The sequence below is a fragment of the Lingula anatina genome, chromosome 1 (assembly GCF_051362555.1).
Source record: "Lingula anatina isolate TDL-2025a chromosome 1, LinAna3.0, whole genome shotgun sequence".
In the NCBI taxonomy this organism is placed as follows: Eukaryota; Metazoa; Brachiopoda; class Lingulata; order Lingulida; family Lingulidae; genus Lingula; species Lingula anatina.
The window spans coordinates 10,555,713-10,573,242 of record NC_141767.1 but is presented as its reverse complement, the minus strand read 5'-3'; the positions used below and the strand labels follow the sequence as shown (position 1 = coordinate 10,573,242).

At 35.2% G+C, this 17,530-nt stretch overlaps 5 protein-coding genes across 13 annotated transcripts in view; 3 read left to right on the top strand and 2 right to left on the bottom strand.

The window, feature by feature from the left end:
- The window catches only part of LOC106163926 (regulating synaptic membrane exocytosis protein 2-like), a 42,134-nt gene extending 40,694 nt beyond the window's left edge, over nucleotides 1-1,440 (top strand). Inside the window, exon 24 of the mRNA XM_087014234.1 lies at nucleotides 212-1,440. Within this exon, the coding sequence (XP_086870360.1) occupies nucleotides 212-388 (177 nt within the window). The 3' untranslated portion in view covers nucleotides 389-1,440. The remainder of the gene's footprint in view (nucleotides 1-211) is intronic.
- Nucleotides 915-4,337, bottom strand: LOC106152887 (tRNA (guanine-N(7)-)-methyltransferase). Of its 2 annotated transcripts, none has more exons than XM_013526620.2 (6): nucleotides 4,151-4,337; nucleotides 3,389-3,552; nucleotides 2,413-2,597; nucleotides 2,072-2,185; nucleotides 1,738-1,839; nucleotides 915-1,513 (listed from the first exon to the last, which is right to left on the bottom strand). In XM_013526620.2, exons 1-6 carry the CDS (start codon nucleotides 4,234-4,236, stop codon nucleotides 1,379-1,381), a joined length of 786 nt encoding a protein of 261 aa, XP_013382074.1. In that variant the 5' UTR covers nucleotides 4,237-4,337; the 3' UTR covers nucleotides 915-1,378. The 2 variants fall into 2 exon arrangements, with proteins under 2 accessions (XP_013382074.1, XP_013382075.1); XM_013526621.2 differs by lacking the exon at nucleotides 4,151-4,337 and adding an exon at nucleotides 3,948-4,112.
- A 561-nt stretch (nucleotides 4,338-4,898) lies between these two features.
- LOC106152889 (solute carrier family 61 member 1) lies at nucleotides 4,899-6,768 on the top strand. Its single transcript, XM_013526623.2, has one exon. It carries the CDS (start codon nucleotides 4,899-4,901, stop codon nucleotides 6,246-6,248), a length of 1,350 nt encoding a protein of 449 aa, XP_013382077.1. The 3' UTR covers nucleotides 6,249-6,768.
- On the bottom strand, nucleotides 6,769-9,995 carry LOC106152890 (uncharacterized). Of its 4 annotated transcripts, XM_087014292.1 has the most exons (7): nucleotides 9,843-9,976; nucleotides 9,556-9,728; nucleotides 9,178-9,292; nucleotides 8,552-8,611; nucleotides 8,148-8,309; nucleotides 7,596-7,680; nucleotides 6,769-7,213 (listed from the first exon to the last, which is right to left on the bottom strand). In XM_087014292.1, exons 2-7 carry the CDS (start codon nucleotides 9,705-9,707, stop codon nucleotides 6,954-6,956), a joined length of 834 nt encoding a protein of 277 aa, XP_086870418.1. In that variant the 5' UTR covers nucleotides 9,708-9,728; nucleotides 9,843-9,976; the 3' UTR covers nucleotides 6,769-6,953. The 4 variants fall into 4 exon arrangements, with proteins under 4 accessions (XP_086870418.1, XP_086870429.1, XP_013382079.2 ...); XM_087014303.1 differs by lacking the exon at nucleotides 9,556-9,728 and having other exon boundaries at nucleotides 9,843-9,995; XM_013526625.3 differs by lacking the exon at nucleotides 9,843-9,976 and having other exon boundaries at nucleotides 9,556-9,813.
- LOC106159160 (MAP kinase-activating death domain protein) overlaps nucleotides 9,933-17,530 on the top strand; it is a 43,390-nt gene continuing 35,792 nt past the window's right edge. For all 5 annotated transcript variants that reach the window (XM_087014226.1, XM_087014216.1, XM_087014221.1 and 2 more), the window contains exons 1-2: nucleotides 9,933-10,108; nucleotides 13,204-13,970. In XM_087014226.1, coding sequence (XP_086870352.1) covers nucleotides 13,357-13,970 — 614 coding nt within the window. In that variant the 5' untranslated portion in view covers nucleotides 9,933-10,108; nucleotides 13,204-13,356. The remainder of the gene's footprint in view (nucleotides 10,109-13,203; nucleotides 13,971-17,530) is intronic.

Genomic DNA, 17,530 nt, shown 5'->3' with positions numbered 1-17,530 from the left:
GCACAAGCGTTTCAGAATGGAAGTGGTTTCTTTGAAATTATTGCCGTCAAGTTCTTTTGCAATTTTTCAGACTATAAGATTAAAATCATGCCCCCCCCCCCCCCCCCCAACACACACACAAAGTGCTATACAAATTATCATAATATTACCACACTTCTTTCGACCTGCTGTCTATTTTATCCTCTATATTCTTGGTTAACATTTCTTCCAGGTCATGATCTGGGTAAAGCAAGGTGGTTTTGAGAAGAACCAGTGTCTTGGTGAAGTGATCGTCAACATGGACATGCTGAATATAAACTGTACCAAACACAGGACAGGCTGGTACATGTTGTACCAACACCTACCTGATAACTTTGGCTCTAACGACTCACTAAATAACATGTTTTAAAGCCACATTATGGACGTGAGATCTTTATATTGCAAAACTTTAATATCCTGGGAATTTAAGCAAATTTCCCTTAATTACAAACGTATACCGTATTAAATACCATCAACAAATTACGATGTATAAACCGGTTTTTGATTTCTTAAGTTTCTTATTTTTGGCCCATTCTTATAATGGAAATGGGGGCTGGTGAATTTTAATGGTAACGATAAAAATAGATATTAAGAGCTTGAAAATGGATATAAAGACAGTTATGTTTTGAAAGGTTTTGAATAGGGTATACCTTGGTGATGAGGGTGAAATTGCTGAAATTCCAAGGATTTTCTTTGCGACATGAGGTCTTGTGCACGTTGTATACATTACGCAATCTGTAAAATGTTTCATTTTCACATAACACCGTTATTATTTTTTTTATTTTTTTATTTTTTTGCATAAGACCCACAGCAAATTATATCGTCCCCTCCTTTATGTTCCTTTATGTTTTCCACGTTTTGTCAGCCACAGAAAGGAAACTAAGAGAATGCTGATATTAAAATTAAATGTCAAATTTGTTATTGTACAGTATACTGTAAAAATACTTTCACTGCTGCACAAATACTTATAATACAGGATTCCAAGTATAGTATTATTGTGTGTGAAAACTCCATGAATTTAACAATATATCATGTTTAACAAGCAATATAAAAATATTATTTTTGTTATATGAAACCATGGATATAAAAAGCTAACTGGTGCTTATTTTGGAAATCAGTCTTCTGTAGCCAATAATTGAGTCTCATCTGAAATTTGAATGAACATTCCAAATGTTATTTGCAGGCAGATATCTGCTTTTGAATTTTTTTAACAAGATTTCTGTCTTTAGTATCAATCTAATACAGACATGGCTAGTAGAACATTTCGAGATTCAACTTTTATACATATCCATTATTTTTTGGGGATAGAAACTCTCTCATAAAACTTTTAATCAGTACATTATCAACCAAGTCAAACATGTCAAGTATTATTTTGTATGTAGTATGGATCAGACATTCTTTTAAATACTGCTAAAAATTTGTCCCCTTTGTTTCTTGTCACTTTCTTTCCTTCCTCTGTGCTTTCATATAACTTCTCCACAACGGGGTCATCTTTCTGAAACACAGATATATTTATATTATTTACTATAGAGGCACTTGTTGATAAGTTCACTCATTTTTACTTAACTAGTTACACTGTGGTAAGTGGTGTGAGAAAGGGTGACACAAAGAGCAGGGATAAGAATGAGCCCTAACACAGCCATTCACTTAACAGAACAAATACACAATAACTGAGGTCATTTAATCAAATTTCACGATATATTTTCCATCTCTTCTTACCAATTGTTCTGTGGTCATCCTTTCAAAGAGAGGGTGGTCACTGAAGTGTTGGACCATCCACGTATGCACTTCCTCAACATCAGTGATGGTGTAGACTATCCCCTATATGTACAATGATATTCTTAATTTCTAGCTTTTAATAATGACAAAAATTACTTTTTCCAAGATAAAATAACAGAGAATGTAAAAATACTTCAAAACATTTTAGAAGCATTTTCTAAAGCAAAGACTACAGTTAACTGTTGTAAGTGTAAAGGACAGACAGCTTGTGCAATACGTAACAGTTTTTAGATTTAAAAACCAAACAGAACATTTGCACATTTATCACACAGACCTCTTCTCTCAAAACGTATGCATATTCTGCTAACAGTGTTGTGCTAATAATTCTCCATTTGTGCTTTGTCTTTTTAAAATGTGGATCAGGAAATAGGAAAAACATCTTAGAAAGCTGTAAAGGAACAATTTGAAAGGGTTATACCGACTTTTTAGTCTTTGAAAGTTAACATGGTTTTAAGTAATACAACTTTTCCTACAACAATTTCCTTATACTTATAAATCAACATACAAACTGCATTGCACATGTTATTTTATTATATTTTTGCAGCAAACTATGTGCTTATCATTACAATTAATTTTTAGACATGTAAGTATATTTCAATAAGTTCCACTTTATACCTGTCCTTTACGAAAATAGTTAGGTAAGTATTTCATAGCATTGGTCCTGAGGCAGGCTATATTTTGGTACTGTCCTGGATTCTGGGTCCTGAGGGCAGTGATTCTGTCCTTGACATAGTCGGAAACCTTCACACGGATCTCCATACCAACCATCAGCTTGTCAGGAAACATTGGAGACAGTGCAACTTCAAAGCATTAAAAATGATTATATTACTTCAGATACAACCATTCTATAAAATATGAAGTCTGACAACTTTACATGGATCTCCATATCAACCATCAGCTTGTCAGGAAACACTGGAGACAGGTCTTTCCCACAGAAATGAATAAGGAAATCAGTCAGCTAGTAGTTCACCTCCAAAAATGCCACATTGTCGTTGTGTTAATTACATCACTTCAGACATTACTATTCTTAAATATGTAATTTACACAAGATTGTTCTACAATGTAAACACATACATATACCTGGTAGCAAAGACCAAAACATTTCCTGAATTTCTGTCAATTTTCTCATTAATACTAAGGCATAAATGACATAACTTTATTGAGAAAATAAAGATCCAGTGATAAGCTTTCAAGATAAATCTTTGATAATATTCTGCATCTTTTTAAGACCTTAAGACAACGAATCTAGTTGAAATTTACACCAGCATGTATACTATTTCAATACAAGTTTCATATTTTCCCCATTGCCAGCTTCAAAGTTGTTGCATTAAAATGTTAATCTTCCCCATCAGCACAACAGTTTCAATTGATTTTCCAGCACACAAGTTCCCATTGGATATTTTTTAAAGGCTAAAACAAATCGTTGACATTTTTTTGTATGTGTAGAGCCTTTACCCCCCCCCCCCCCCCCCCAATAGTTTACCTGTCACAAGATGGGTTATGCTTAGAAGTTTATTTCATTGCTTATAAATGTACAAGCATAACTATGTATACCTTTGTGTACATAATTATAAATAACAATTTGTTTTACCTAGCAATCCTCCATAACCACATCCAATATCAGCAAACTCAACTTCATGTCTGTGGTTCTCTGGCAAGTCTCTATGATCATCATGTTTATCATTATTGGTTTCTTCTGGTGGAAAGAACTCTGGGAAGTATTCTGACCATCTCATGTGCTGTGGACTTTTTGGGCTGCAATGATATTTACTTTTAATAAATTACAATATAAATCTGGGTCCTACAATATGCATGGGCATGTACAAGCACAGTTTAAATCACCCAGCCTGGTTACTGAAAACGGTAGAAAACGGGCATCCTGATATAAGGTATGAGTTTTAAGTAACCTCTGAAACTCAGTTTAACTGTGGATGAAAACAATTTGATGGGATAAAGCACTGGAAGTGAATGCCACAGTCTTTATTGACACCTACTGTACAAGTAACATGTACCTCAATCTAGAATAACAATCGATTAAATAAATCTATAGATTATAACTATTATGATTAGCCTTTGCTTTATTAGTAAGGTATCAGAGGCACAAGTTAACGGTGGTGCAGTACGTGTATTTACTGTACTACCATACTTACAACTACCTGAACAGCTAAACAACTCCACTACATCAACATATGTACTGTACAGTACCTAGTGCATTGGGGGCATTGTACATGTTCAACATGTGATTGTGAACCATCTGCATGTCTTCAATAACTGTTTATTTGTAGCAAATGGTGTTTACTAATAAATTTTAATTGCAAAAATTCAGTATGTTTCAAAGTAGCATTAGACTCACTAGTCAAAACTGTGATCTGCAATTGGATTAGAATGAGCCCTCTGTCGATAATATTTTTTCTGAGGCAAGGCGACTTCACAAGCCATGCTTGCTATCTTTGGGAAATTAGGTCACAAGAAAGCCTCTTACCCAGCTATGCATTGAAGAATAAAAAGTCTTAAAACACCCTTCTGATACGTTTTGAATACTTATAAAACGTTCAATTATTTAATTTTTCTGGTCAAAATATTACAAAACATCTACCTTCTTAATAAGCTTTGGAGATTACTATTGACGCATTTCCCATGAGGCGCTTGAAAACATGGCTGCGCCCAGGTGACGTGGATAGTTGGTTTTAATTGTAAGCATCTTTTTGTGTTTATTTTTGTTTTAATGCCTTTGCGTATATTTAAAGGTTAGCGAAGACTTTTATCAGTTCGAAGTTAATTTGTTTTCGGAGACACTTTTATATTTGAAATCTATAGACAGAGGTGGAAAAGTTAATATACTTGCTTCAATGGAATCAACGGGAGCTACCCGTCGGTAAACTTAATTTGTTTAATGTGGCTCTCGTTTAGTTTTAATAAGTTTTAAAACTTCATTTATTTTACTATTTACATAAAGTTTTCTTGAGCATCAATAATATCTCTATTTGCTATTTCATCGCCATTTAGGTATACTCACACCTGCAATGTAGCACCGGAATGATGGGCGAAGTTGCCACTCACAGTCAACAGATTGATTAAAACAATATTTGGGAGCGACAAACATGATGGTTATCACTTACGTTTCGTTCATCATCCTAAGCATTGGCTGTCTGGCACTAGTATTCTGGACAAATAAGCAAAAGAATCAACCTCCAATCGGAAACAACCCAAGTTTTATTAAGTTCCAAAATGGATATTTCGCTGCCTATTTTCTGGCCTTAGCAGCCGATTGGTTACAAGGACCATATCTTTACAAACTATATAGCCACTACGGCTTTCTAGAGGACCAGATAGCAGTGCTGTATGTGTGTGGATTTGTATCATCAGTGTTGCTTGGGACATGGGCACCTATAGCAGCAGATAGATTTGGTCGCCAGAAACTATGTCTACTGTTCACACTCATGTATTCCTTGGCATGCTTTTTAAAGTTGTCAAGAAGTTATGGCATTCTTATCATTGGGAGGGTACTGGGCGGTGTTTCCAACTCCCTTTTGTTCACAGCCTTTGAGGCATGGTATGTCCATGAACATATGGAGACACACGACTTTCCCAAGGAATGGATTCAAGTGACATTTGCCAAAGCCTCCATGTGGAATGGAATAATTGCTATAATTGCAGGAGTTGTCGCTAATGCTTCCACAGAGTGGCTGTCTTTGGGACCAGTTTCACCATTTATGCTGGCAGTCCCATGCCTTATTGCTTCAGGTGTTGTTGTTGGTACACAGTGGAAAGAAAACTATGGCACCAGAAAAATTCAGTTTATGAAGTCCTTTCAGGGAGGACTGAAAGTAATAGGCACAGATCAAAGAATATTCCTCCTTGGAACTATTTCATCTCTGTTTGAAAGTGTAATGTATATTTTTGTATTTATTTGGACACCAGTTTTGGATCCTGGGAAGCCTTCTCTCGGAATCACATTCTCTAGTTTCATGGTGTGCATTATGATAGGGAATACCCTCTACCAGTTACTGACATTGAAAAAAGTTACAGTTACAAATTTACTTGCTACAGCAGCATTATTAGCCCTTGCATCAAGTGTTCTTTGTGTCCTCTCAACTCATCCAGACAAGACAAACAGAAACCTATCTTTCATCGCTTTCCTGGTAATGGAAGTAGCAGTTGGGCTCTATTTCCCAGCAATGACCTTTATGAGAAGTAAAATCATTCCAGAAGCTCATCACATTAGTATCATGAACTTTTTCAGAGTCCCTCTGAATTTCTGTGCTTGTTTCATACTGATGATGATGCATGATCCCAACTTCAGACATGGGAACCGGCTGATCTTTGTGGTTTGCACTGTGTTGATGGGAGTGTGTGTAGGTGCTGTTTACAGTCTTATTGCATTGATAAAAAATGACGAGGAACTGAAAGCTAAACCAAATGATGATGGCTCTTCTAGTGTACTAGTTTAAAGAAAGTTAAACATCAAAGGAGCTGGAACTGAATATTTTGGTAGATTTGCTTAATTGGTTAATTTTCAAAATGAGATATATATTGGGTCAGGTGATTTTTATAAAGATAAAATAAATAAAATATAAAAAATATATTATTTCATCGCTCACACCTTAAATTTTGGTATGTCAAGCCAGATATGCACGCAGTTTGATTTTCTACAACGAAATGATATGGAAACCCACCACTTATCTCATTAGCAAAGAACCAAGTTATATATCGTGTACTTGCTCAAGAATATGAACATTCGGGATATGAACGTTGCTTCTTGAAATTGTGCAATTATTATAATAACCAATTACAATTTTAACATTGTTACTTGCTTTGCATAAGTATATGCCACTGAAGTGCACTTTGTGTAATATTTAAGACCTAAAATCAGGTTGTGATCGGGACATGGATAGCAAAAGGTTTCTTATTCATCTGTCCTATTGGTTAATTGCTTTTTATTGAATAAAGAAAGGCTATGGAACCAGAAAATTGTTTCTTTTAAATGCCTTCAACCACTGTTTACTTTTATTTCTTGATTCAGATCTCCATTCTTATGATTCAAATAGAGCATTTATCATCAATATAATCTATGTGATGAGGCAAAAATATTAATTATAGTGTCAAAGTGTTTCAAATTCTTAAGACCTTAAGATATTATGATAATCTTTTGTGCACTATTGTAGGTTTTCTATTTGAATCCGTGTTCCTTTCTCCCCCATGAAGTCCCCTTGCAAGACGACACTTGTAGCTGCTGAAGAGCCAACCTTGCATATAAACACTGGTGTTTTACCTCCAGTGACCCAAACTATCTTAAATGCAGTGTTCAGTTTCAGTGCTATCCCTCCGGTCACATCAAATTCAGATTTGGATGACAAAAAGGGTATGTCTGTGTCTCCTGAGGATTTAATATTTATAACAGGCAGCAGACTAGCTCCTAAAAATAAATAAAAAGGTCTGTAAAATTTAAGCACTATATTTCATTTTCTGTGTATAAAAAGGACTTTGATTAATTTGTTTTTGTTCAATCATCAAGGTTTAAGTTACCATATACTGTAAAATGTTTCTAGCTCTAAACTATAGAGTGTAGTGTACAGCAGTACCAGAACATTTTTTTCATTAGTAAAGCTGAGAAAAAAAAAAAAACTTCAAAATTACATATCTATAGCATACGTTCATGCATTTCTCAAATAAATGAAAAGATTGCATGTCTTATAGTGTTCCAAGAGACATTCCACCACTGTGTAACCTGCACTCAGCAGACAATGGCTTGGCTGTCAGTTTTGTTTGGTGTGACTGGTGTGCAATAATGTGTTTACCTTCAACTTCAGGAGGTCTGTTATATATACCATCCACATCAGTAAGAAACAGGACTCTTCCCACAGATGTTTTCTCGCAAATGTGCTGAAAGAGTATTCAGTGATCATAAAATGAGTTATCATGTAATTACTAACTGAAGCAAAACTCACATTTCCTCATCACAACACAACACTGTATATGCAACAAGTTTGTGATTGGAAAATCTGCAAAAAATGACTTAATACATTTTGTCACTGCAATTATAATTTCAAAGTAAAATTCACTTTAATCCCTAATTGTCTTAATGATTGCCAAACTTCATGTAATTGTTTACACACTTATTGACTAAATACATGGATTAAACAAGTTATTCTTTATTTGGGGACTAAATGATGAAAAAAACCTGTATACAACATTCGAATGTAGTGTACATGTATGACTCTCATTATTACTCTCTGTCCATTTATCATCTTTTCTAGAGACTGGAAAAAACTATCCATGCTATATACACTGTTAAATAACCCAATAGCCATTTGGTGACATCAGTTTTCTTACCATAACAAGACCCTTACTTTAATTACTGTGTCTCCACTGAGTATGCAGCAACCTTTAGAATCATCAAGCACACAATCTCCATGAATAACTGGCACAAATCCTGCTTCCACAAGTGCCAAAAGGCTTTCCACATTGTCACTCACAACCTGGCCTCCAGACAATCGCCAGGTGTTACAGGGCTGAAAATAATCTGATCAATTTTACTTCCCCTAACACTAAATTGACAATGCATCTCTAGTACGTACTTCAAAGGCAATATCAAATTTTACCCAGCACAGATCTTTTCCTGGCAAAAAGGGCAGTTCATTCACCACCACCCCTCCCCAAGGCCTGAGTCTGGGGTTCTTTTAATGTATACTAGTGCATTCTTTAGCTCAACAGACCAAAATTTCCTACTGGCATGCCTCCTATCAACACTTACAGACTGTGCTACTGCTAAGACTCCTTCCTCCACCAGGTTTTCCACTACTTGTTGCTGTAGCTAGAAAATGGAAGTAGTAAGGTACTGTAAATATGGGGTGTGCTTCTTTATTCTGAGGGTATACTATTCTGAAGGTCCATTTTTTTGAGGGTCGCTATTCCAAGGGTTTACTATTCAGGTCCACTTTTCACAAGGTCTATTATTCCGAGGGTATAGTAGATAGAGAGCAGACAGCACAAAGATAGCAAATTAAATATGGACACGGAGGTCAGTGCCCCAGTTACACAATTCATAAAATTTGTTTAAGTGCAGCTATCGCATCAAGAAACTTTTTCCGAATAGCTGCATGATTATCTTGGAAAAGCAGACCCTCACACCTTTGGAATAACAGAACTTTTGGAATAGTGGTGGACTTCAGATTGAGGCTCTTTAAGTTTCTGGAATACTAGTAGTGAACCCTTGGAATAGCAGACCGTGGGAATATAGGGGTGCCCCATACATATTGTATGCATAATTTGTTTAGTTGTTTCATGAGTTAAAATCATTTCAGTGGGATTTTTCATCAAACGAGTGATAGCATGTCTAACAAATGGTAAATACATGTAAAGATGTACACCTGCACTTACCTTCATCACTGATATCCGTGTTTTGCAAAAGCCCTCACGACATCTTTCAGAACTTCCTTTTTTCAAAAAACCATCATTGACACCAAATTTTTTTGCATGATGATGGCCATATGATCTGAATAACAAATTGACAAAAAACTTTAAAATGCATCAAGTCATATGAGAGAAAACACATAAATAATAACTATATATTAGATTAACAATTTAATAAATTCAAGTTTGTGCAAAATCCTACACCTTGTATCAAAAAAGATGTACAATAATTAGATGTCAAAAGGTCTAATATGGTACCTGTAGTTCAAGTACGAGAACAAAAGGCACTGCAGTATTTATAGCAGCCAATTAAAGCTGGGAGATGTATAGACCGTAGGCACATACCCTGCACCATGCACAATGATGCATTTCAACTTATGAAGTGCACAGACTGCTACCAACTTTGAAGCTTCTTTCAATTCTTTGACTTTCAGTGTTTCAATGCAGTCTTTCTGTGTTATCGCACTTCCCCCAAGTTTGATGATGCAGTCTAACATTACAGGAAGTTATGTTTACTTCTGGAAATAAATTGTAAACAAATTTTAACCGGGGAATTACACGCGCACGTGGCGGAAGTAAACAAACACCATCAAGAAAAGACTCGTAGTACTTGCGATTACTTGGGCATTCACCTATTTTTGGTCCTCAAAAATGTTTCATCACTTTCGAAATGTCTACATGATTCATGTTAAATTTATGCTCTCGTTGATGCATAAAATGCAATAAGTTGACAACATTTTGGCCCAGTTTTGTTGGCGTTTTGCTCTGGACAGCAAGTGCTGCCGTCTAGGGTTATTTTATGTGACGTCAGCAAGTGCGTACTGGGAGCACGATCAATACTTATTGACGTCGGGTTGTGTCTCGGGTGTACTGTAAAAGGTTTTTCTGTGGAATAGAGGTAGGTGTGATCCTGTGGCTTTTTGTAGCTCACTTCATCGAAAATATTTTACCATGGCGCCCATGTGTAAGTAAGAGCACTTATATGCAACATTGCTTGCGTTATCCATTCCTTCGGGCATTACGCCGAGCAGCTTGCGCTGACACAAACTTCGAGTCGAAGACAACACCAAATAATATTGATTATAATATGATAAAGCTTCTTGGTTCTGCTGCAGCATCCAGTGACTGCCATACTTATTCCTAGTTAATGTTGAAACCTGGCTGTTCAAGTGTATCCCAGGGCTTGGTAAATTGAGTGAAGGGTAAGCTTGACGTTCAGTTTGTTGACAGAGTTGACTGTTGTGACATTTCTCATAGTAAGGTACATTCACATTCTGTGTATCTGACTCCCAGTACGCAGCGAAAAAACATATTTAAGTCATTTATTGACATGTTTAAAAAGAAGATCAAAGACGAGTACTGTAATTCTCTCTTTATTGAATTAAATTCAATTGCCTTAAGTCAAATAGAGTACTAGATAATTGTTTGGCATACCCCCTAACGTCAATTAATCTTCAGCAGCTTGAGAAGGCGTGCCTGACATTTAAACCGCTTACACAATTTAGGGCGAAATTTCCAAAGAGTTAGATTGATCTAGCAAGTATGGTGGGTTTATGAGAACGCTCTCCACTTCTTTCTCCTTACAAACCATTTGAAGAAAAAAATAGACAAACCCACAAGCACAGCATTAACTCTAAATAAGTACCGGGGTATGAAGTGGATTTTATGTACTTTACTATAACTGTATAACTATATATATATCATACTACAGGAAACTTCACTTAAAATACATTAATTTTTTAATTGGGATCACCTAAATATTTGCAGGTATCAGTAGCATATACTGCCATTTATCAAAAGCAGTGTGCAAAATCACTATGGAATTCTCCTGTCTCTACCATATTCAGGAAATGGAAAGAGACGATTAAGAGGCGTGTCACAATAAGAGAATTCAGTGTAGCTTGAAAATGTTCTGCAGACGGAGTAAGAGGTCAGAGTTGTCCACACACTACTGAGAAATATCTTCACAAAAGCATATCAAAATTATGCACAAGAGTTACAAATACATTGACAAATATATAACATTATAGCACTGTATGCTCTCTCTTCCCACCTTACATATACAATCTACGTACTGTATAATATTACTCTATTTGACTTAAGGCAATTGAATTTAATTCAATAAAGAGAGAATTACAGTATGCCGAGCAAAATGAATTTATTAGTAAATAAGTGAATAAATGTACAGAAAAAATGAATAGGAGTGGAAGAAGAAGTCTTGTAAACTTATAATTTTCCTAGAACTTTTTGCTGTCCCTTTGAACAACTGGATGTTGAGGTCAAACTGGTGACAGATATTCAGGCACAATTATCCACAGGTTATGGTACAAGAATATTTTAATCTTGGTTACAATTGTTCTTTTTGCTGTTGAAAAGAAATTATATATACAGCACCATATAAAGCCTAGGTCCCAACTACATTTTGGACGCACGGTTTTTAGGTTCCTTGCGTCCGGCTGGGACGTAGCTAGATCACAGGGAAGGAATCAAGTAATTGGTGAGAAGTTTCCACGTGCTGTTTGCATCCTCCAAAAGTTACACGATGGACATGCTCCGCACGCACAAACTCCCACGTTTTCCCCATTTTTTGGCCGTAGACCACACGTAACAGCCCGTATGTTAGGTTGGGACCTAGACTTAACATAGGAAGCTTTATCATTGTAAAAGAGTACACCACTATAGCAGATATTAGGTGCATGCATGAATGTATCTGTTTGCGATAAATCATATACTGTCTACTGTCCACATCTCATTTCAAAACATATAGTATAATATGCTAGTGCTTAAGATGGTTGGTCTCCTTTAAACTTAGTTGTTTACAAAATTTTTCCCCAATAGATTCTTTTCTGTACATCAGTGATAAATACATGACAGTAAGGTATTATTATGTTATAATGTTGAGCATTCCTTATTGTATTGTGGACAGCAGTACATAAAGTGTTCATTACAGTCTCAATCAAGTATGCTTAAAGCAATCGCTGGTGTTTTTAGATATCTTACATAATAAATAAGTACTGCAAAATCCTAAACACTCACTACTTAAAATATGTAATTCATGTAAATTTGTTTTATTACTGATAAAGGAATATTTTACTCTTTTGCTTCTTAAGAGAATGCACTGTAATTGTACTTTATAATGTAAACCAAAATTGATGTTTAATACCATATGAATGTGCCATATAGATGACAGATGTGGACTGTGACATTTATTCTGTACAGCCTGATAACAGGGAATATGTTGGTACTGGTGACAGAATTAATTCTGCCTCGGTATGTGGCTGAATATTATTATTTATGGCAGCATCTGAAACTGATTAAGGGACATAATCACTGTCATTATTAAAGCAGGCTATGCCTGATGAAAATGATTTTCCAAAGGGAAGTCCTGTGGTTCAAGCAGCTTTAAAGATAAGACGTGATGATGTTCATTTTTAACAAACAAGGAATATATAAAAAAACTGCAAAAGGCATAAAATGTATAAAATTAGAGCTTGCTCTAGCATAATTTGGCCAAATGAAAGCCATGAGTTTAAACATCTAGAATTTAAAATCTAGAATTATTTTTATTTCTATTGACAAATTATCTTTAGCATTTGATAGAAATTTACTTGTGTGAAAAATAGCACTTTTGGTGGTAAAATTGTTGATAAAAAATGACCCATATTTTCAAACATGTAAATATATAATCATGGTTTGATTAATTCCCTAGGCAAGGGAAATTATTTTAGTGAATTCAATTATTATTTCCAGGAAATTTGCTGAAATTATTCAACCCCCCTAAAAAAGGGAACAGGATTACTTATAATGAAGAAACAGAATGGTCTCGTGCTGTCTCCATGAATAATGTTGCACATTAGATGACATCATAGAGGAATAATTACTTCCTGAAATACTGTTCAAGTTAAGCTTGTTCATTTAGCTGTTCATGTATATAATATAGTTTTTCATTTGAAACATCATATTAATATTAGTGAATTGCATTTATTTTTTCAGGGTTTCAGGCATAATAAGATGAGACGATAAAGGGAAGTCGACCGCTAGACTTATGATGTAGAACATTTGAGTGCTCCCAATTCAACCAGTATTGTAAACCATGTTACCAAAGCCAGCATCAGCAACGGTGGAAACACAGTAAGCCCAATAACTATGGGTGATGCATGCAAAAAGGATTTTTGTCCACGTTTGGTGGATTATTTGATTATCGTAGGATCACGCCATCCTAGTCGTAACAACTCGGTGGCATCAACTCCTGAACTGTTACGGCGTTATCCAGATGTAGATCACCCAGATTTTGCCCTTGCCCCTGACATTGTCTTCTTCTGTCAGCCAGAGGGATGTATAAGTGTGGGGCCCAAACGCATGAGCCTGAGAGAATCCACCTCGTTTGTTTTCACATTGACTGAAAAAGACAGTGGCAAAACACGGTATGGGATATGTGTCAACTTCTACAGACCCTTCATCAGAAGGAGTAAATCTGAATCTTTAAGCAAACGTTCAGAAAGAACAGAATCTGTGAAATCGTCTGAATCTTCCAACAGTGATAGAAGTGCCAATGTTCCTGGGGGAGAAAAACCTCGTGCACGTCGTCGATTGTCTAACAAAGTGAGAAACCACACATTGACATCTTTGTGTCTGGTCAGCCATCATCCATTTTTCTCCAAGTTTCGGGAATGTTTAACAGTGTTGCGACGCTTGATTGATGGGTGCAATGAGAGGTGCTCTATGAAGAGATTGGGAGGTTCAGTGAAGGGCAGTCCAAGGTGAGTGATGTCAAAATGTGCTGTCATTTCTCTCTTGGGGCCAGGTTTCAGAAATAAATTAAAAACAGAAATTGGTTGTAACTTGAAGACCAAAATTTTGGTCTACTTCAGAAATAAACATGCAGTAGTTCATAAAAATCCAGTGACCATTTGTCAAAACCAGTGGCCATCACTTTTTTGATATAAACCATGGGTCACAGTGGACATGGGTCAGAGTAAGCTAAAAGTTGGGTCTAAAAGAGGGGCACACTTATGGTCTGAAGTTCTTTTGTGAAATGGGTGTGTGTGTATTGTATCTTATCTACGTAACTCCTGCAACACATTTTTACTTATTCTCTCACATTTCAAGATGGCTTTGTGGGACAACATAATAAGTGGCATGAAATAGTCAGGTGAATAAGATAAATGGGGGTTTCAAAGATAATTAAGATATTATCAAATCACCTGCAAGTCATGACCTCTAGCTTGTCTAATAGCACCTCAGAGATATCAAGGTATCAAGACAGCAAGTCATTCTCTCTATTAAGGACTCAAATCTTTATTACATTCTGTATTTCTGTTTATTTGATGCTTTTAACTGTCCAAAACATCTACTTTGCTATTTGTTAAATCTAAGTAGGCCATTTTATAGTGCTTAAACCTAAATACTGTACAGTTACGTGTATAGTAAGCAATCCTCAGTCCATGTCATTTGCATTTTTTCAAAATATAATGTGCCTGCCTTTTTTTCTCATTGTCTTTCACATTTTACACTTTCAAAATCAATTTTTTTTTATGCAGCAGCAAACCTTAGATCTTAACACCCCAATTTTTCTCTTGGGTGATCTTTTTAGCTTCCTAACAGAAATTAAAATCTTTCAGTTTTTTTTTCACAACAAAACCAGTATTTATTGTTTATAGGCTTTAAACATATTTAAGTATGTACACAACATAAGAACGGAGAAAACATGCTAACAGTTTTAAGTGATGATATTTGTCTGTGTTACAAGCAGAAGCATATAAAAAATACATCAGTGTTGCAGTGCAAATACTTGTATGGTAAGCCTTTCATATTCATTGACCCACATATTGCATATCACCACTTTTGCAAATATAGATTCACGGAGCATGTCAGCTTGTTTTGTTAAGATTGGCCCTCAAAATTCCATTCAGTTTTCCAGCCAGAGACAGTGTACCTTTGCCATTAAAAGTTACCACAACCCAGTTTTTTCAAGATATCTTGCCTAGAACCAGGGTTTGGTAAAAATATTGTATTTCAGGGTTGTATTGATCTTTGAACCAGTTGAAATTTGCATGCTGGTATATGGTACCATTCACCTTAGGTTTGCAGTGTATATCTTTTCTGATTCACTAAACAGTAATGTACAATAGGTGATGCTTATAGATATGATACCTATGTAAAGCCATAAAAGCAGTCTTATTTAAAAAAATCTTCATTTATTCAACATGCTGACAGAAATATATATTAAAAAATAATAAAGTAGACAAATAAATGAACAAGTAAAAAAAGATAATAATGAGAGAAGAAAAAAAAACGTATTGAATTAGACAGTTTTCTGCATATTTCTGTATATAATTCATCAGGTATTTTGTGGTATTCATCAGATATTTAATGGTATTTTATTTAACACTCAGAATGCATGTTTCATAGGCCAGATTAGTGCTTCAACAAGATTGCTTAAACTTGTTGCAGTTGGTGAAACTGTGTGCAGGAAATATTGTATTTAAAAAACAATACACTACAAATGCATTACAAAATAAGGTAAATAAGAACTTTTGTACTAAAGACTGAAATTCTGCAAAACTTAGGAGAAAACATCAGAAAAATAACCATAGATAAATTGTCAGCTTTTAAGGATAGATGCACCACAAGCACTACTGGAAGCCTGCCATTATTTCTGACCCCACTCTCTTCCAAATCTCACAAAATCAAAACCCCAATGGTCACATTTTGTCCCTTCTCAAACTTATGCTGAAATGAAATGTTATATACTGTGACATATTGCTAGGAATAAGGTACCCGTGTTGACTCAGCTGCCAGATAACAAACAGAATGATTAGTTGTTTTGTCGCTGTTGTTAGAATGTTGTGTGCGTAATCCTGTGAATAGATGTAGAGAGAACTCTCATCATTGCACAAAAGCTTCATTGACTTTCTGATTAAGTGCCACAGGTTTAAATGTAGGATGGTTGTCAGTCTCTCCCAGTTTAAATGCTCGATGATAGGAATAGCTTAGCTACAGTTGTCTTAATTTTTGGACCATGAATAAAAAAAATTGCATTTATGCCAATAGCCATTTTTATTTTAAACTTGTCACTTAATAGATACAAATTTGTTTTGATAAAGTATTTATTTAAAATTTGATGGACTACAAGAAAAGCTAGCATGATTCCACAAGGCATGTATTTGCCAGCATTTTTTGTTATGGCAACAATTTAACAGGTTGATTGTACAGGTTTCTTTTCCAGACTCATTATATTTTATAAAGTCTTGATATATATTCAGTTTGAGCTTTAATTTGCGAAGATTGAATAGATTTTTTTGCCAATATTTTTGTAATTATGATAAACTAACCTCGTGCAGTCATTTAAAACAATCTCTTCACCCGCCTTTTTTCTTGCTTAATTGTTGTATTACTGTGGATTACTGGTGCTATTGATTATACTATCTTATGAGCTGAAGGCAATGAAAAACCACATTTGAGCCTAGAGAGAGAAATGACGGTATTGATTCAGAAGAAATCCAATCCTGGTTCAGCCATTTCAGTGTCTCAGGCACCCACATTGTCTGGAGTTTGACAAGCCAATGGTGCAGCCATTTCTAAAATAACAGTCCTCTGAGGTTATCCAATATAGAACTATTGACATTCACAGTATGATAAATGCAGAATGGGATTTCCAAAGACAATGTTATTATTGGACTTTGCATGTTTTCTTGAGATTTGTAATACACTTTCTGGGGAAGGTGATTTGTCTAGTTGACCAAATAAAATAGCAATGAGGATGATATGGATTTTCTCAGAATTTCCTAAGCTTGCTTTCACAACAGAAAATTACAGTGTTATTAACTGAGCTGTAACCCAGTGCTAGTTTTTGTGAATTCCTGTAACAGGTGAAGAATCATGAACAGAGCATGTAAACCTATCTTTTGTAATTACTTTGTAAGTTAAGGTTTTGGCAAATTTATGGTTTGATTTAAACAATCTTAACTGCAGCCACACATCCAGATTTTCTGTAATTTCTTAGAAATATGTTTTGCACTCTTCTTGGTTATCTTGTTTTCCTTGGTGCATATTTTATGGCCAATTGGAATTTTTAATACTGTCATTTTTCAACATATGTTAGTATTTCATATGGAGAATTTGCCAGTTGCTGGAAGCAATATACTTTGGTCATAGGTAATAAAGAAAATAATATGTTTCAGTTTAAATTGGTTAATATACCAAGTGAATGTGCTTAAAACAATTTAAATATGTATATGATTATGAATTATTAACTAACAGTAATCTAAGTAAGCAGTTGTGAAAATTTAATGACAAGAAAATAAAATGCTTAACTAGA

What these genes read in the sequence shown, in the direction of transcription:
- LOC106152890 (XM_087014292.1), bottom strand. Translation starts at nt 9,707, where the DNA reads ATGTTAGACTGCATCATCAAACTTGGGGGAAGTGCGATAACACAGAAA. An exon ending in TCTTAGCAGTAGCACAGTCT is followed by an intron (nt 8,310 to 8,551) that starts GTAAGTGTTGAT and finishes GATTATTTTCAG; the next exon opens with CCCTGTAACACCTGGCGATT. An exon ending in GTGGAGACACAGTAATTAAA is followed by an intron (nt 7,681 to 8,147) that starts GTAAGGGTCTTG and finishes ATACTCTTTCAG; the next exon opens with CACATTTGCGAGAAAACATC.
- LOC106152889 (XM_013526623.2), top strand. Translation starts at nt 4,899, where the DNA reads ATGATGGTTATCACTTACGTTTCGTTCATCATCCTAAGCATTGGCTGT.
- LOC106152887 (XM_013526620.2), bottom strand. Translation starts at nt 4,236, where the DNA reads ATGGCTTGTGAAGTCGCCTTGCCTCAGAAAAAATATTATCGACAGAGG. An exon ending in ACTATTTTCGTAAAGGACAG is followed by an intron (nt 2,186 to 2,412) that starts GTATAAAGTGGA and finishes GTTCCTTTACAG; the next exon opens with CTTTCTAAGATGTTTTTCCT. An exon ending in GGATGACCACAGAACAATTG is followed by an intron (nt 1,514 to 1,737) that starts GTAAGAAGAGAT and finishes TCTGTGTTTCAG; the next exon opens with AAAGATGACCCCGTTGTGGA.